The sequence below is a fragment of the Callorhinus ursinus genome, unplaced genomic scaffold (genome assembly GCF_003265705.2).
Source record: "Callorhinus ursinus isolate GAN/ISIS: 27379988/994484 unplaced genomic scaffold, GSC_fseal_2.0 scaffold5, whole genome shotgun sequence".
Classification (NCBI taxonomy): Eukaryota; Metazoa; Chordata; class Mammalia; order Carnivora; family Otariidae; genus Callorhinus; species Callorhinus ursinus.
Genome location: NW_027397067.1, coordinates 52,939,093 through 52,957,981, shown reverse-complemented (window position 1 = coordinate 52,957,981; position 18,889 = coordinate 52,939,093). Strand labels below are relative to the sequence as shown.

Genomic DNA, 18,889 nt, shown 5'->3' with positions numbered 1-18,889 from the left:
TTCCTTCTCTTATTTCTTCTGTGGGTTAGCCTGATAAAATGAAGTCAGTGTGGGGGCACCTGGGTGGCTCAGTCATTAAGCATCTGCCTTCAGCTCAGGTCATGATCCCAGGGTCCTGGGATCGAGCCCCGCATCGGGCCCTCTGCTCTGTGGGAAGCCGGCTTCTCTCTCTTCCACTCCCCCTGCTTGTGTTCCTTCTCTCACTGTGTCTCTGTCAAATAAATAAATAAAATCTTTAAAAAAAAAAAAAAAAAGTCGGGCGCCTGGGTGGCTCAGTTGGTTAAGCGACTGCCTTCGACTCAGGTCATGATCCTGGAGTTCCAGGATCGAGTCCCACATCGGGCTCCCTGCTCAGCGGGGAGTCTGCTTCTCCCTCTGACCCTCTTCCCTCTCGTGCTCTCTCTCATTCTCTCTCTCTCAAATAAATAAATAAAAAAAATCTTTAAATAAATAAAAAAATTCAGTGTGACCTAATATATCTTATTACTATACCAAGCAAGTCATAAAGTTACATGAATTTTTCATATTTTTAGAAATTATATTGGGATGTCAGATTGTATCATTTTTAATTTTATGCCAGGGCTGGAAACAGTATTTTCTTTGAAATTACTCTTTTTATCATTAGATGTAGTAAACTCTGTAAGGTTCATATATCCATTTTCAGATGGTATTTCAATGTTTACTTCGTATTATCCCACCTGTCCTTCCAATGGGATATTTCTGTTATTAAAAAAAAAAAAACAACCCACTAACAAGTCAGGAAATGACAGATGCTGGTGGGGATGCGGAGAAAGGGGAGCCCTCCTACACTGTTGGTGGGAGTGCAAGCTGGTGCAACCACTCTGGAAAACAGTATGGAGATTCCTCAAAAAGTTGAAAATAGAGCTGCCCTACGACCCAGCAATTGCACTACTGGGTATTTACCCCAAAGATACAAATGTAGGGATCTAAAGGGGTACATGCACCCCGATGTTTATAGTAGCAGTGTCCACAACAGCCAAACAAGAGCCAAGATGTCTATTGACAGATGAATGGATAAAAAAGATGTGGTATATACAAACTGGGGGTTCTAGAGGGGAGGGGGGTGGGGGGATGGGTTAGCCTGGTGATGGGTATTAAAGAGGGCACAAAGTGAGTGGAGCACTGGGTGTTATACAAAAACAATGAATCGTGGATCACTACATCAAAAACTAATGATGTATGGTGATTAACAATAAAAAATTGAATGATGAAAAAAATTTTCCACGGGGGGAGGGGGGAACTAATGTAATGTATGGTGATTAACATAACAATAAAAATTTAAACATAAAATTTAAAAATTAAACCCCACAAACCATAAAAGTAAAGCATATCATATGGGTGAGCATCCACTATAATTTAAAGAATCTTCAAAAGAGATGTAATCACAAGTGACAATTACATTATCCTGAAGTTAGTGTATGGCCTTCCTACCCATTTTTTCTTTTTTAAAAAATTCAGATACAATTTACTCATAAGTTATGCACATTACTTTTAAAAAATGTACAGCTTGGTAAGTTTTGCAAATAGATACATTGTATATCCAATATCCAGTCAAGGTTAGAATATTTCCATCACCTCCTATAGTGGGTTAACTAGGGTCTGCACCCCTAACGCCTGCTCCCATTCGTGTCCACCTGGAGCCTCAGAGTGTGACCTTATTTGAAAATAGGGGCTTTGCAAATAAAATTAAGGTAAGGATGGATAGGAGATCCTACTGGATTAAGGTGGGCCCTAAATCCAAAGACCGTGTCTTTATGAGAGACAGGATACACAGAGGTATATAGAGAAGATGGAGTCAGATTGGAGATACACTGCCACAAGCTAAGGAACATCTGGGGCCACCAGAAGGGGAGAGGAGGTTTCTTCCCTAGGGCCTTCAGAGGAAACATGGCCCTGTGGACACCTTGATTTCAGACTTCAGTCCAAAGAACTGAGAGAATGAATTCCTGGTGTGTAAGCCTCCACATTGTGGTCATTTGTTAAGGGAGCCCTAGGAAACAAATAGACCTGCCAAAATTTCCTGTGTACCTCTTTCCAGTCAGTCCCAAACCCTCAAAGGCATTTAATGTTCTAATTTCTGTCACCACAGATTAGCTTCACATGTCGTTGACATCAGTATAAATAGAATTATACTGAGCATACTTTTTGGGGGGGAGGGGTCTGGCTTCCTTTGTTCAATATAATGTCTATAAGTTTCATTCCATTCTTGTTTAGGTATGTGCCAGTTTAATTTTTTATCATTAAAATATATGATAATTTATCCATTTTCCTGGTCATAGACATTTGGATCCTGTTACCTCCTATTCCTATTTTATACATTTACTATATCTGTGGTTGTCAGTGGTTTAGAAGTTATACATTACTGTTTCTGTGGTTGCTACCAAGAATTTTAGCAAGTACATTTAACTTAAGGAAGTTTAATATATATTGTTCTTCCTCATTCAAAATACAGAAAATTTGAATGCTTTAACTTTGTTTTCCCTCCTTGAGTCTTCCATGTTACTGCTGTTAAATATAAAATATGTATTATTTTTAAACCTTGGAAATGAATACTTCTTAAAAACTGATACTTTTCATAGACAAACAAACCTGTTTCTCAGTTGATTTGATCACTATTGCTTATTACATTCTACTTCCTTCTGTGTTCCATTTTATTTTCTCCCATATATGCAGTTTATTCTTTTGGTGAGTGATTAATAAGTTCCTTGACTTTATTTTGGCTGAAAATACCTTTATTTTGCCCTCATTCTTAAAATATCATTTAATTACTTATCGAATTATAGTTTGATAATTTTCCCTTAGCAAGTTGAAGCTAATATTCTGTCTAACACACCTTATTTCTGATGAGATGTCTGGTAGAGGTAAAAATTTCTTTCTAGGTGATGTTTCTCTCTGGTTTGACTTCATTCTTTAGTATAAATCTGCTGTGTTCAGATGCAGGCTTGTTTTTATTGATCTACTCAGATCTCTGAAGTTTTCATCTAAAGAATTCTTCTCTTTCTTTAAATCTGGAACTTGAGTAGCCATGATCTCTTTGGATAATATGTCTTACTCATGCTATTTTTTGATTCTGTAGCACCTAATAATCATATATTAAAATTTTTTCTTTTTACATGCTTCTTACCTTTTCCACATTTTCATCTTTACTGTGTTTGGTGCTACAGTTATTTAAACCTGTTTTCTAGTTAAATACCTTCTATTCAATTTGTTCATAGAATTTTTTTTCAGTTTTAGAATTTTCTTATTGCACAGTCATTAGATGATACTGCTTCTTCCCTTGTGATTTCTAGTCCTTATTTTATCTCTTCAAGTATTCTGAAGATAATCATTTTTAAGATTCTTTCAGATTGTTCTGTTACTTCTGACTCTTTAGGTGTGAGATCTCTCTCTCTGAGACTAGTGACTCTTCCTCATGGAGGTTTGCTTATCCCTGTGATTGGTTCATTTTGGTGTGAAGGTGGCTTTCCATGCAAGTTCCAGGTCTCAGGATTGTAGAACATTTCCTTAGGGCAGTTTCATGCTTTTTTCTTCATGGGTTTTCGTGGATCAATGTTTTTATGTTAGTATCTTGATTTAGTGATTTGATACTACACTGATAATTTGAACTTGGATCTCATACTTGGATGTATTGCAGATTTGGGGTTTTTGTGTCTCATGGATTATATTTTCTCTCTACTGGGCTCAACCACCCTATGCCCCTAATCTGTGGTTGAAGTCTTCATCTCTGGCAAATTGGGGTGGGGGCTTCAAGTATTTGTTGCATGTGCAAACAGCCCTCACTACTCCATCCTCCATAAAGAGACCCAAGTGTCTGGTCTACATAAGCATATTTCTTGGCCTGGATTCAAGACCCTGCCGTGAGGTCTGCCTCTGTCTGGTCTAACTCTGTGAGCCATTCAGTTTCAGTTTGAACTCTGAGTTTCCTCTTTGTTTCTAAGTTTGGTTGTGTATTAGCCTTTTTTGTGGGCGGGGGGTGAGGGAATATTTTGTGTAGCATTTCTATGATTCAAGTAGGACAAGAGACACTTGTCTTCTCACCATGTTTTATTGACCGGACGTCTTGATCATACTCCTATTTAAACCTGTGTTTTGTGTTTTTCTTTTACAGCTAGTTATGTATCAAATCCCATTTGCAAGGGTTGTTTGTCTTGTTCAAAGGACAATGGGTGCAGCCGATGTCAACAGAAGTTGTTCTTCTTTCTTCGAAGAGAAGGCATGCGCCAGTATGGAGAGTGCCTGCATTCCTGTCCATCCGGTTACTATGGACACCGAGCCCCAGATATGAACAGATGTGCAAGTGAGCAGTTGACTTTTGTCTACTATTTACTGTTTATGCAACTTAGGGGAGCTAAGTTTAAAATTTTGAATGAAAGAAAGTTTATTTTTAATATGCTACAGAAATAGTCTAAGCTTAAACTTGAGTGAGGTAGGATAAGAGCATTTTCATCTTTTGTCTAGAAGTATATTGCACATTTTTAAAAAGATTATTTTTTTTTGCATAACAAGCATCTCGAAACAAGCTTGTTAGCAGATCTTTATAAAGCATACTTAGCACTCGCCCCCAAAAAATCCCCGAGGAATTTAAATATCTTTATATTGGGTACATTCTCTCTACTTCACTGCAGTGTCTATGGCTTCTTTTTCCTTTTTTTTTTTTTTAATCTGAGTTTGTAATCCCTTGTTTAGTATAATCTAGAATTTAATACATTTAAGGTTCTATGAAGCACCATTACTGATAAAAGATATAACTAAAATATTTAGTTTACCTTTGAGTATTCTGAGTTCTAAGTTTATTTTATTTTTTTTTAGATTTTTATTTATTAGAGAGAGAGAGCATGAGAGGGGGGAGGGTCAGAGGGAGAAGCAGACTCCCTGCTGAGCAGGGAGCCTGATGCGGTACTCGATCCAGGGAATCCAGCATCATGATCTGAGCCGAAGGCAGTTGCTTAACCAACTGAGCCACCCAGGCGCCCCCTGAGTTCTAAGTTTAACAACTACACAAAAGTTATTAAGGAATGGCATTCTGTACATAGGCATGCAGGAATGATTTTTATCCTTTAATCCAAAAATCACTTATACAGTGATTCTCAACTTTTAGGTAAACAGTAGAAATTGGAGTTTAAAAAAAAAAAGATACCACAGAAACATCCCTTTCTTTAAGGAGCTTAAATGTTAGGGCACAGAGGGGATAGGGAAAAAAACGACATGGAGTGAAATCAGAAATGGATAAGAAGTTTAACCGTAATTCAGTACACTAAGCTATGTCAGCAGGCAAGCAGTGTGTTATGGGAATAATTATCTCCCATTACTACTGTATACATAGTTATGAAACCAACCAAGGTCTTTAGATAAGAAAAACAACTTTAAATGAATGGAATCATCCAGGGACAATATTATTTTGGAAGGAGGCAGAATTAATAGATTCTAGAAAGAAGGAACCACACATGTCTAAAAATAATGTGCTTGGGAACAAGTCTCATCTAGGGTGCTATTTGACAAGGCAATTTAATCTATGTTGCTGAACACTTAGGATCCTCAGTCCCTGCCTATGAAAGGCCCTTTGTGCCCACAAGTCACTGAGACAAGTAAAAATGTCCCCAAACAGTTTTGAACACCTCCTAGTGAAGAAGTACTATCCCTGGATGAGAACCACTGAATCGTGTGAGCTTAGGAGGAGGTGTGGTTGAAACCGAGAACTGATAAAAGTCTTGAGTGCCTGGCTGAGGAGTCTGGATATTACCTGCCGGTTTTGAGCAGGGAAGGACTGAGGAGGTTGCTCTGTTGAGGATGTTTGTAGCAGCAGCGGGGGAGATGAATTGGAGGAGGATAGAGAGTAGAGGAAGGCTCCTATAACAACTGCAGTTAGAAATCATGTTCTGATGAAAGGTTTGTGGGTAATGAATTCCAGAGCTTAAAAAAAAAAAATAGAATCAATGGGACTTAGTAACTAATTACAAAGAGTGAAAAGAGAGAATCATATTTGATCCTAAGGTTTCAAGGTGATTAGTTTTGCCATTAACAGAGATAGAAATAGATAGGCTCAGAGGAAATTCGGATCTACTTCTATTTCATGGAATTGTTTGGATTAATAATTACAGAGTCAGAACTCCCACCATGTATCAACAGGCTGGCTAATTTTTGCAAATACGTAGCTTGTCTTTAAGTTGTGTGATTTGGGGGCTATCTAGTAAATTGTCTCCCATAATTTTTTTAACTTTCATGGAAGGATATCTCTACCTTGAAATGGATTTCTATTCAGATTGTGTTAGACCACCTGGTTGGGGGGCTGTGTTTTGGGATCAGAGTCTGTGAATATTCGGTGCATTTTTCATTCCACACCTTCAGTGCCCAAGGAAGAAGAGGTTAGAGTGTAGATGTCTCCAAGCACTTAATCCAAGTTCTAAGGCTAGCATTATGCATCCTGTGTATGGACAGTAGGCTGGCTATATCATGTGTTACTCAGCCCTAGGATATTGGCAAGTCAAAGGGGCAGCTATTAATAACTATGCAGGGACACTGGTGTAAACCAGGACTGTCCCAGGCAAACTGGTATGGATAGCCACCTCAGCAGTACTGCGTAGCATTTCAACAGGGTCATCTTTGGGGATACGTCCAGGCAAGGTTTCACAAACACGCTTTTGGCTAAGTTTACCCCTGTTCTCAGAAAGGAGAGCAGTGACTGTAAATCAGCCTTGAAAAGTGAATTTATGTGTGAGAACGGGTTTGCTCTGGTTATGCTTATTTAAGTGAATGCGATCAATGTTGCAGTTTACTGACCTAGAGGAAATCATTACTTCTCTGGTACAAGCAGGAAGGGCTTATTAACAAGACTCTTGTGAATCAGAGTGAAAGTGGAAAATTATTTCTTAATTCTCAGTTTGTGACTTTGGATGGCTGTGGTTCTTTCATACTAATTATTTGCTTTCCCCCTGTACTTTGCATATATTCCATTGTTGTTTATATTCTATTCAGAAGAGAGGAGGCAGAGTTAAATGGGAAAAGCTGTCAAAGACTTAGAAATTGAAATCCTACTCACTTTCTTAAGAGATTATTGTTTTATCCTAGAGAAGAAAATTATACTTCAAGCAACAGTAGCTTTACAAAAATTTCTAGAAATGAAACTTGCTCATCTGTTTTCTAATCACTAGAGTAATATTTCAGTTGCAAAACAACATCCTTCTTCTGAAGGAAGACTTGCTCTATGAAGTACTGGCTAGGGTTGGCTTCTTGGTGCAAACAGTGTAAAGCTTATAAAATCAGACGTGCCTGTGAAAACCAATTCACTAATCACTTGAAGCATATTATGAAAAATACATACACTAATGGACACTAAGAGCTGTCATAGTCTGATTCTATTAGGTGAGATTTCTCATTTTTTTCTCATTTACGTGAAAAAGCTTTATTCCTTTGTTATTATCATTGTTATAAATATTCCTTGTAGAAAGCTTAGAAAGCACAAAGACCTTAAAAGGCAAAAGCAAAAATAAAAAAACCACTCAAAGATAACAAAAGTTAACATTTTGGCTTCTATTCTCAACCATTTGTTTCTACATGTGTTTATGTCTTTCTTCCCTCACAAATATATCATTGTTCTGCTTTGTGACTTGTTTTAACTTATTGGATTATGAATATTTTGTTAATGTCATTAAATATGGCTGCATATATCGTACTGAGTGGATATATCCTAATATATTTAATTACCTATTAAAACTTGTCTTTAGTTTTTCACTAAGCAGTTATATGAAGAATATCCTCATATAGTCTCTCTCATATACATGTAGTTTTATACATTTGTTTGATTTATTTGCATAAGATAAGCTTTAAACATAATACAGCTTTCCAGCTTTTTTGAGATAAGATTGACATGTAACCATATTACATATTTTATAGACTTTTGATTATATATTGTCAAATGGCCTTCTAGAAAAGTTGTGGTGTGCCAGGTCACATCTTAACTAATAGACCTTTTCCCTTGCATCTCACTAACAATGGGTGCTATTGACAGAAAGTACCAAAATGCATTTTTTGTTTAATGTGATTTTCTTGGATGGGTTCATTTATTTTTCACATGAATATTTGCATTGTATGGTATTTACCAGAATCTCTGGCTTTTTTTCCCCCCTCTATTTGCACAACTGTCTTGTTCTTAGTGATTTTAAAAAAAACTTTAAATGAAATATCACAGGAATTCTGTGTTCAAGACTGTAAATGGAGAGTTCAGTGAATTATCACAAAATGGACACACATGTGCAATCACTATACAGGTCAAGAGGAATGTTTGCGCCCCAAGAACCCTCGTGGTGTCCCGTTCCAGTCACTCCGCTTCCTCCTCCTCCAACAAAACTACCATCTTGACTTGTAACCAAGACACATATAAAAGATTACTCTTGATGACACTGCCCATACCAACTATAGATTGGAAGTAACCCACATGTCCAAACAATAGAACATTGAAGAAAGCATAATATATTAAAAAAAAAAGGACATATGTAAAAGTGGAAATGAACTACCACAACATACTGCAACATAGATAAATCTCACAATGCAATGTTGAATGAAGGAAGCTGTAAAATAGACATTTACATACATTGTGAAAAGAGTTAAAAATACTCTGGTACTAGAAGTCAGGATTGTAGTTCTTATATGCATTTATTGAACACCTACTGTGTGCTGGCTTTTGTCCTAGATACCTGGAGATATAATAATGAGTCATAGTTTCTGCCCTTGAGTTGCTTATGGTATAGAATAATGATTCCCTGCCAGGCGTGATTTCTCTCTCAGGGGAAATTTCGTAATGTTTGCAGACATTTTTGGTTATTACAGCTGGAGGGATGCTACCGGTATCTAGTTGATAGAGCCTATAGATACTGCTAAACATTCTACAATGCACAGGACAGCCCCCTGTAACAAAGAACTATTTGGCCCAAAATGTCAGTAGAGTTGGGGTTGAGAAACCCTGCTCTAGTGAGACAGACAAGTAATTTACTCAGTGTAGTGTGTGATAAAGGGTGCTAATTCACTTCTATTCTGTGCCAGTTCCCTGTTACATACACATTTTCTCAGTTTTCAAAGAAGCGTGCAAAATGGGTTGTGGGATTTTTATTTTATGAAGTTACCTAAACTGGGTAAAATACACTTTCTAAACGTTGGGTGGATTTCAGCAATGAGGGAGATGATGCTCAGGAAGACCATGGGTGCTTTCAGAATTATTAGGATTAAGCATTATAGGTAGGGGAAAAAGCCACATGCGAAGGTGTGGGGAGACAAACAATCATCCGTTGTTAAGTAAAATGCTGGTGGTGAGTCCTGTTGCACAGCATAACCAGAAATGATGCTAGTCGGGGTGGTGGCCCCTGGAGCAGACCTTACGTGCTAAATTTAGGCAGTTTAAGCAGCTTCCTGAAGCCACAAGTAGTGGATTTCAAGTAAGAGAATGGTAAGGTCAGGAACTACTATTCTTTTGGCAGCAAGAAAGAGGAGTTTAAGAGAAGTCAGCGGTGAAGTTGGCAAGAGGGATCCAGGTTAAAAAAAAAAAAATGAGAATAGCTGTTTCCTCATCAGACCTTCCCTGGCTGGTTTGTCTAAAATGTTAACATTCCTTACCCCAATATTTCCTTTCTTCCTTCTTTATCCCTCCTTCCTTTCCCCTTTTCTTACTCCCTCCTTCCCTCCCTTCTTTTTTTAAATTTTATTTTATTATGTAATGTTAGTCACCATACATTACATCATTAGTTTTTGATGTAGTGTTCCATGACTCCCTCCCTTCTTTTCTTAGCACTATGGGTAACTAATGTACTGTATATTTTGCTTATCTGTTTTATTAATCTCTCCCACTAAAATGTAAGCTCCAAGAGGAAAGGGATTTGGGCCTGTTGTCTTCAGGCTCATACTATGCAGAATAACGTGACACTCAGTGGGGCTCAACAAATATTTGTTGAATGACTGAATGAAGAAGGTCATAGTGGAAACAGGGAGATGGAGAGAGAGATTGAGGAAGAATCAATAGGACTTGATAATTTGATGTTGGCTAAAGATGAAGGGAGAAATTGAGATTACTCTTATGATTTTGGTTTGGGAGCTGGGCAGTGAAATTTATCCAGGTGCAGAATATGGGAGGAATGGTGTATGTGTGGGCGAGAAAGGCCATTATGGTGGAGAATGGTTGATTTGGGACATGTTGAGCTCAAGGTGGTATGAGATATCCTGAGGAAGGTACCCAATGAGCAGTTAGATGTAAGAAGTTAGATGTCTCAGGGGAGGTCTAATCTCAGTCATTGGCAGGAAAAAGAGCATATTAACTGAGGGGTGGAGAGTGCTGAGGATTAAAGCCTGAAGAAGGTTGACATTTAACAGCAAGCAAAGGACAGCCTGTGGAGAAGTCACCAGGAAAGTAGAAAATCAGACACTGATGTCCCAGAAGAAAGAAGTAAGAAGGCATGAGAAGTAGCAAGTGGTCCGTGTCAGAGTTGAACTGGTTAAACAATAGAATTGTTGACATTAATAGGAGAAGTTCATTGTTCTGTTGGAGCACTATCCTGATTGCTGTGGTTTGAGGGAGCACATGGAGTCTGAGGCAAGCAGCCACTGTGATTGTAGGTAGTCCTTTTTCTTCATTGCTACACTGGTTGAAAAGTAATGCTAGCAAGAAGGCTCTTGGATTAGGAGGGGTGTGTGTGTGTGTGTGAGAGGGAGGGAGAGAGAGAGATGGAAGGAGACTTGATTGGGAAAGAGTTGGATGAGGTGGAGAAGGAGGGGGACAGTTGAGGAAACCAGATCACTGAAGAGACGGAAGAACACAGGACCCAAAACTTAAGTGGGAAAACTAGCCTTGAACAGAACGCTTGTTGAATCAGCAACCTATAAAGTATCATCTAGCTCCCATCAGTCAATGTTTCATTTTATTCATCTATCAGGAGGAGGGTGAGAAATATGCTGAAGTGACAGAAAAAGAACCAGTTCATTTTTTATACTAAGGAAATAATACATCCTCTGGCAACAAAATGATTCTGCCTCGTTTTGGCACTTTGTAAAAACGTGTTTTAGGCTAAGAGAATGTTGACATGTTTTTGAAATGACATAGGTTCAAAAACTAGCAATTTTGAACATCTAAGAAAACTCATAGTTAAATAAAACCATCCCTTAATTTGTGAACTCCAAGACCAGTGTTTAGGTGTTTTTAAAGAATTACTGCATGTCAAATTTGAGTGCTTTTAGAAACACCTGACATTTTTGAATCATGAAATTTAATGATGCATTTGGAAAAAGGTCTAGGTATTTAAAATTAACAGAAATGTTTAAAATGTTTTTAATCAAATCTGAACAATTGTGAACTGCAAGAGGGAGGTATATAATCACTCTGAGAACCGTAAAGTCTATATGATGTGTGCTTAAAGATCTGTAAAGATGCAGACCTCTAACAAATATGTTGCTATGATATCAGTATTTGTGGGATTATATGACAAGTAAAATAAATAAGAATATCTTTAGAAGATGCTTATGGATGGACTGAAAATGCAGTTGGGTTGCATGCGAAACTCCTATAGAATCAGACATTGGTATTTTATAATCCCTATTACCCAAAGTGCTGCTAAAGCACAAGAGACAAATGGGGTTAGGTATATTACAGAATCATAAAAAGGGTCAGAGAAGGGACATAGCCATTGGGTGAGACCAATAATTGAAAAATTATGAAAATTGTGTAACTTAACTTTATTTTCTCCTGCCTTCACCACCTAGCTTGGGTGGCTAGACAGTGAAGAGTTAGGGGGCATTTGGTGTTTAACACCTGTGAAAACACTGGGGGCTATTCTCCCCCACCTCCCTGCCCATGCCCCGAGCCTCTGATTTGGTAGATCTGAAATGGTGCCCAAGAACTTAACATTTACAACAAGTGCCCAGGTGGCGCTGAGCTGGCTGAGTCAGGCACTCCACTTTGAGAATTGCTACAGTGTAATAATTATGTTTCTCCACCTGTCACTGATGATGGAATAGGACACTTTGTATTTAGTAAAAGACAAGTTTTAGTACCACCTAAGCACATGAGGATATCTTAAGGAAATATGTGCCCTTCTCTACGTCCATTAATCATCAGTATAACCAGTAATCCTAGCTCTGTGTGCTCTACTGAGCTGATGACAATAGAGTAGAATACACTGGCTTTCAGCCAGGCTTCCAATAATCCTGAATCCCCCCTCATCTAGCTCCCATCTCTGCCTTCCCCACTTTCTCATGACTTGCTCTTCCTTCTCTGAGATTGCCATTACTGTAGGTATTCTGGCACATTGAGTATTCTAATTTATCATTGTGTCTGGTATCTTAGAGTCTAATTCTCGTTTTGACTTTGGTGATAAAGATTCTGACTGAAATATGGCTTCCACGTGAATTGAAGCTTTGTAAACCATTATTTGGGGCCATGTTTTCACAGGAAGAGCAGGGGAGTGTTTATGGGCAGGAGAAAAGGATCATGGTGACTACTCAGACCGAGGGGATCCTTCCAATGGCTCTCTCCAAGCTGGCTCCTGGACTAGACACCAGTCAGGTGTCCTGACTTACTCTTTGATGAGGGATGAAACTCATATTCTCTGGTTGCCAGTGTCCTCATCTGTAAAAAGTAAGGGAGGTTGTGAGGTCATTGCTCTGATATTCTGTGATTCTGCAACTGCCTCCAAAAATGACTGCTTTTTGCTATTCCAGACCAGCTCCTCTCCTCAAATTCCTGGGGGAATGGCTATTCTAATGCTCTCTCAACAACCCTGTGATGTAGGTAAATGTTTACATTTTATCATTGAAAAGACAAGCTCAGAGAGCCTCAGAAACCTACCCAAGGACACACATATGAAGCAGAGCTAAGAATGAGATCTAGGATTCTTTCTGATTCTAACACCTGTGTTTCTCGTTTTGTTTTAACCCATTTTTATCGATATAATGGACATATAGCGCTGTGTATGTTTAAGGTGTACAGCATAATTTTACTTATACGTTTTATGAAACAGTTGCCACAATGTTTAGTTACATCCATCATTTCATTTAAATACAAAGAATAAAGGAAAAGAAATGTGATGAGATCGTTGGTATTAATTATAGTCATCATGTTATACCTTACATCCTTAGTACTTACCTTAGAACTGGAGCTTTGTACCTTTTGACCACCTTCATTCAATTCCCCCTCACCTTACCTTCAGCCTCTGGTAAACACAAATCTGATCTTTTTTTTTTTCCTGAGTTGTTTTTTTTTTCTTTTCTCTTTCTTTAGATTCCACATGTAAGTGAGATTATGCGATATTTGCCTTTCCCTGTCTGATTTATTTCACTTAGTTATTTTTCTTTAACCATACCATACTGCTTCTCTTGGAGAAAATAAAATCACAAAACACATTATTTGTTAAGCGTCAGAATCTCTTTTTTTGAAGGTCCTCACTTTTAATTAGCACCCTTTGAAAGGCATTCTCTTAAACTGGTTTCTTTCCCAAAGAGGGACTTTGCCCTACAGGCCACTCTGCAGAAAACACACTGTCTTGGTTAACGGGTTACTTCCAGCTGCGGAAGTTTCATTGGCTAAAGTGGTTTTTACATTACAAAAGAGCTGCTACCAGCCCGTTAATAAACTGACCATAACTTAATAAGGTTAAGGAATTGTTCTTTAAAGGGACCATGAGGATGGCCCTACTGCCCCTTTATCAGAACTTAAGTGAGATGTCATTACCTGCTGAGTCTCTTGATTCTTAATGCTTGCTTCTCAAGAATTCCATCCCTGCAAGAGAGCTGGCTGTTTTGATGCACCTGTGACTGGGATAGAACAAAGCATTTATTAATTGATTTTAGTTTCAGGGGATTGTACCCAGGCTTGGCCTCAACAGAACCACAGTTTAATTGCCTGAGGCCAGCCAGTCAAGGGCTGGGCATCTAAAAGGTGCTTAATACGTATGAATTGGATGATTGATATCAATCCTAGGTAGCTCAGGGTCTCTCAGAGTAGGAGGGTGGGCTCAGTAATATTAACTGCTCTTCCATGAAAGACTCCTTGTACTTATTACTAATAATACACACTTAGCACTTTCTTTTTGGCTAAATCTCTTCAACAGCTTATGCATTCGATTCCTGACTATTTGAGGCAAGAAGATGGAGGCCTAGAGAAGTTAGTAGCTCATTCAAAGTCACTGACGGATGCAGAGCAGAGTCGATACTGGAATGCATGTCTGGTGACAACCCATGTTCTTTGTTACTGGACTACATGTTTCTCGAAGTGCTTTTCAGTTTGTTTTAAAGAGGGATTGCTTTATAAATTTATGGAACATACAAGCTAAAAATTGAAGCTAATTTTTAAATTTTTTTATCTTATGTTAATCACCATACATTACATCATTAGTTTTTTTAAATTTTTTATTGTTATGTTAATCACCATATATGACATCATTAATTTTTGATGTAGTGTTCCATGACTCATTAATTGTATATAACACCCAGTGCTCCACGCAGAACGTGCCCTCTTTAATACCCATCACCAGGCTAACCCATCCCCCTACCCCCCTCCCGTCTAGAACCCTCAGTTTGTTTCTCAGAGTCCATCATCTCTCATGGTTCATCTCCCCCTCCGGTTTCCCCCCCTTCATTTTTCCCTTCCTACTATCATCATCATCATCTTCTTCTTCTTCTTCTTTTTTTAACATTATTTGTTTCAGAGGTACAGGTCTGTGTAAGACTGCTGAATCACAGACCTGAAGCTACTTTTATATTTAATGAAGACATTCCTATTAATTAGTTTTAGCATTTAAAATCATGTAAAGGTAAACTAATTTCTTGATGAGATGTGAAATATGATTAGAAAGATAGTGATACAGTGCAGCAACCAGGAAGGTTGTTCATCATGGAACAGCTCTTTTCACCATCTTTATTATTCTTTTAGTATAATGATGAGGATAGACGATGATGAAGATAACTGGGTGATACTTTTCTATGTAATTGGGTGTATTGTGAAATATCTCCTGCCTCATCATTTTGTAGGTCAAGTTCAGGTAAAGAGAAGTAGCAGCTTAATGTGTTGTGACAAAGAAAACAAGTAATAACAGCATATTTCAAGTAGTGCTTAAAAGAGAGGATGTTTTATTCAATTAATACTTTCACTGATCATCCAGAATGAGTGTGTGTGTGTGTGTGTGTGTGTGTGTGTGTGTGTGTGTGTATGTGTTCACAACCCTATAAGGCTTCTATCAGGCATGTAGAAGTTCCCTTAATTAAAAAAAAAATATCGCATAGATCTGAAAGAGACCTAATTGATTCTGTCTCTCTGCCTCATCTCCCTCAAGCCCACCAAAAAATGTGCATGTTGAGGTTTCTAAGTAAGTACTTCCCCAAAGTCACACAATTTGCCAGGAACAGTGTGACGCCAGAGACTGAGATACACCAGTAGAATGTTCTTTTTTTACATTGTTCCTTCAAAAATCATGTAATGTAGATGAAACTATTATGCACAATTACAAACCTGAGTAGAGAAAAATTTCAAAGTCTTTGTTCTTTTTTTGTTTTGTTTTGTTTTCTGAAATGGTCAGTGTTGTCAGTGTTTTAAACCCCGTTAAGGATTTCAAGACATTAGATTTTACCTTCTAAAGAAAAAAATCAAGTTGTGGTTAAATCACATCTTTGAAAGAACACTGGATTAGCAGGAACTTAGCTCTGATTTGAGCTACAACAGTTACTAGCTTTGCAAGCTTACACAAATTACATAGCACAGTCTTGGGTAATAATTTCTAATTCTAATAACTGTCATGCATCTATAAAAGAAATCTCAGTAATATCTACTATTGGCAGTTACCATTTTAATATTGATCTGTTTTATGTCTAGTTTCTGCAAAGTATAGTCTTCCTCCAATGCTCATCTCTGCATGGTTTACAGTTAAGGAATACACATGCTTTTTGTTCCTTGAAGATAAAAAAGACATAAAGAGCTTCAATGTAGTACATAAAGATTGTTGTCTAATTTGGAAATGGAGCTCTTTATAATGTATTTTTATACCAAAATCATGCTATTGCATTAAAATATACAGGGTGGACTCTGTTTCAGTGTTTATTCTAAGCTGATAGAAATTTAGTAGATTTTTTAGTCATTCCACAGTTAACACCTGTCATCCTCTGTTATGTCAAGCCCTTTTGCTAGGCCTTGTGATACAGAATAGAAGAAGCGTTCCGTTTTCTTCATCGGGTCCCCATTTGATGCGAGGATTATGACAAACATATAACAACCACAAGAGAAGAATTGTTGTCTCGGGTATCTGGATGCTGGGAGGACCTGGGGAGTGTAGAGGGAACTTCGCCCTGGCTGGGGTCAGGTACCCGTGGTGATGAGGCTAGGGAAGTAACAGGGTAGGTCCAGCCGGAAGGATCTTGGGCTCTAAAATCAAGGGTTTAAACTGATCCTGGAAGTAAAGGGAAGCTGCCAAGGATTTTAAAGCAGGGAAATGACATGACCAACTTGGCCTTTGAAAGAAGACAGTGGTCCTCCTATGGCCATAGCAGAGCCATCTTGATCCTTGTGACCTGTCTCCCCAGTGTGGCTAAGCCATCAAGGGTTTAAGAAGTGGCCACATCAGAGATGCCACCAAGAGCTCCGGTAATGGTTGTTCCCCACACACTGGGGATGTTTCATATGCTGGTCCATGGCAGCGAAGCCCTATAGCTTTGTTGTAAGCAACCCTGTATTAATCGTATTACATAACCCTCTAGAGAAAACTACTGGGCCACACTTCCTCTCTCCTTATTCTAGAAGCTAGATTATATCAAATAGATATCCTGAGAGCTAGAATGACTATTTTCTTCTCTGTGGCAAACATGGCTTTGTAATTTTCAATACTCATCAATGAAGATTTTTTTTTTAATTTTTAATTAGGATCCTAATGGTTGGAAAGTAAAAAGCCTGCTCTGCTATTTAATAAAGGAAGTCTTATTTCTTGAGCTTACATTTAATTTTCTTATGGGGTAGTTCTTTTGAATTAAGCCTCTTATTTCAGTTTAGACCCAAGTTTGACAGTATCATTCTGTTTGAAAGGCAGATGCTACCTTGTGCTAGGTTTTCCTTTGTGCAAATAAGGCTTCTATTTTGCACTTTAGTTTTTAAAGTGCATTCACATTCATCCTTTCATTGGCTCCTGGTAATCAATCCTAGGACTGAAGCAGTGTTATCCCCATTTACAGAGCAGGTAACAAGTTCTGAGAAGTCCACTGACAAGCCTGAGGGTTTGCTGCTCCTACATAGCATGGATGAAACTGTCTACTTTTATCATCAAACTGGGTAAGCGGAGATAGCAAAGCTACCTTCACAAACAGTTGGCAGGTATATCAGACCATAGGGCGAGGCATAAATGTTATGCAGGTCTTAGCCAAAAAGTATTGTTTGGTAAAATTATTCTCTCTTCTTTCTCTCCAGCCAACCCTTCACTGATAAGTCAATGCCATATGTAATCAAGAAAATAAAAGCTTATTAAAACAGCGTGGAATTTTGACCTATTGACAAAAATGTCCCCTTTCTTGATTTATCAGTATCAGTATGAGAAACATGGAACTAAAAATGTTCCCACATTGTGATTCCTCAATTCCAGCATCCTCTTATTCATTTGGTATTTGTCTTATGAACACAGCCAGATGATGTATATAAGACGTCACTATGCCTCCCTAAGCTTAAAAGCTAACATTTGGGGTTTTAAAAATGAAACCTATTTCTTTTTTCCTTTTTCCTTCAATATGCCTCATGGCTTTCAATCATTCTGCAGCCTAGGAGTCAGCAAACTATGACCCACAGGCAAAATCTGGCTTGCCACCATTTTTGTGGGGCCCTTGTAAGAATAGCTGTTAGATTCTTAAGTGGTTGGGGAAAATATCAAAAAAGGACTACACATTTTTGTGTGGAACACAAAAATAATACTTTAAATTTCAGTATTTATAAATAAAGTTTTATTGGAAGGCAGCCACACTTAAGCACCTACATATTGTCTACGGCTGGCTTTGCTCTACCACAGAGTTGAGTAATTTAGACAGACTGCATGGCCCACCAAACCTGAAATATTTATTACCTGGCCCTTTAGAGGAAAAGTCTGCTGATTTTGGAGTGTGAAGGGATTGAGAGATTGTTCTTGTTTTCCTTGCATGACGGTTGAGTGGCAAGCAAGACCTGTATTAGCTTCTGTATACTATCCTGTTTTGTTAGGTGGAGAGAGATGCATTCTCCAACATTTGGAGAAATTCAACTAAGTCTCAGGACTGAAGTTTATGAAAGTACTCTGGTTCTACCTTAACATGAAAGGTTGACAAGTTACCAAAAAAAGGAGAAGCACAAAGAGTAACCAAGATGAGAGATCTGCTACTTGGTAGGAAAATAAAAGCTGATAAGAGACATTAATTTGCTTTATGATTTTTAAAAACTTTTTTATCACATTCCTTCCCTATTTTATTTTGAGGTAATTGTCCTCCCTTCTGATCTGCTTTAAGTGGACAAAGTCCATTTAAACACTTGGTTTTGTATTCAAGGCAAATGTATCCAAGTTTTAAGTTATTTTGAGAATGACTTCAAATATGCATCACTTGAATACACGAGAAATGGAGCCAACATTTTTAGTTACTCATTGTTTGATCGCATGATTTCACACAAACCTCAGTGTTTCTTCAGATTTTTTTGTGTGGGTGGGCAAGATATAGTTGGGGTTTTTTTTGGGCAAGATAAAATTCTTAAACATTCAAATATTACAGTGCATCTACCAACATATTTCACAAATTTGAGTTTTAGGTATTTTTTTTTTTAAATGAACTGTTGTAAGCACTGTAAATTGAGTCAGGAGAAAACAAGTTACTTTTGATAGTATATGTGTCCTCCAAAGTTGAAATA

At 37.9% G+C, this 18,889-nt stretch overlaps 1 protein-coding gene across 5 annotated transcripts in view; it reads left to right on the top strand.

The window, feature by feature from the left end:
- The window catches only part of RSPO2 (R-spondin 2), a 151,964-nt gene that overhangs the window by 74,178 nt on the left and 58,897 nt on the right, over positions 1–18,889 (top strand). For all 5 annotated transcript variants that reach the window (XM_073893099.1, XM_073893100.1, XM_073893102.1 and 2 more), the window contains one exon: positions 4,130–4,318. In XM_073893099.1, the coding sequence (XP_073749200.1) occupies positions 4,130–4,318 (189 nt within the window). The remainder of the gene's footprint in view (positions 1–4,129; positions 4,319–18,889) is intronic.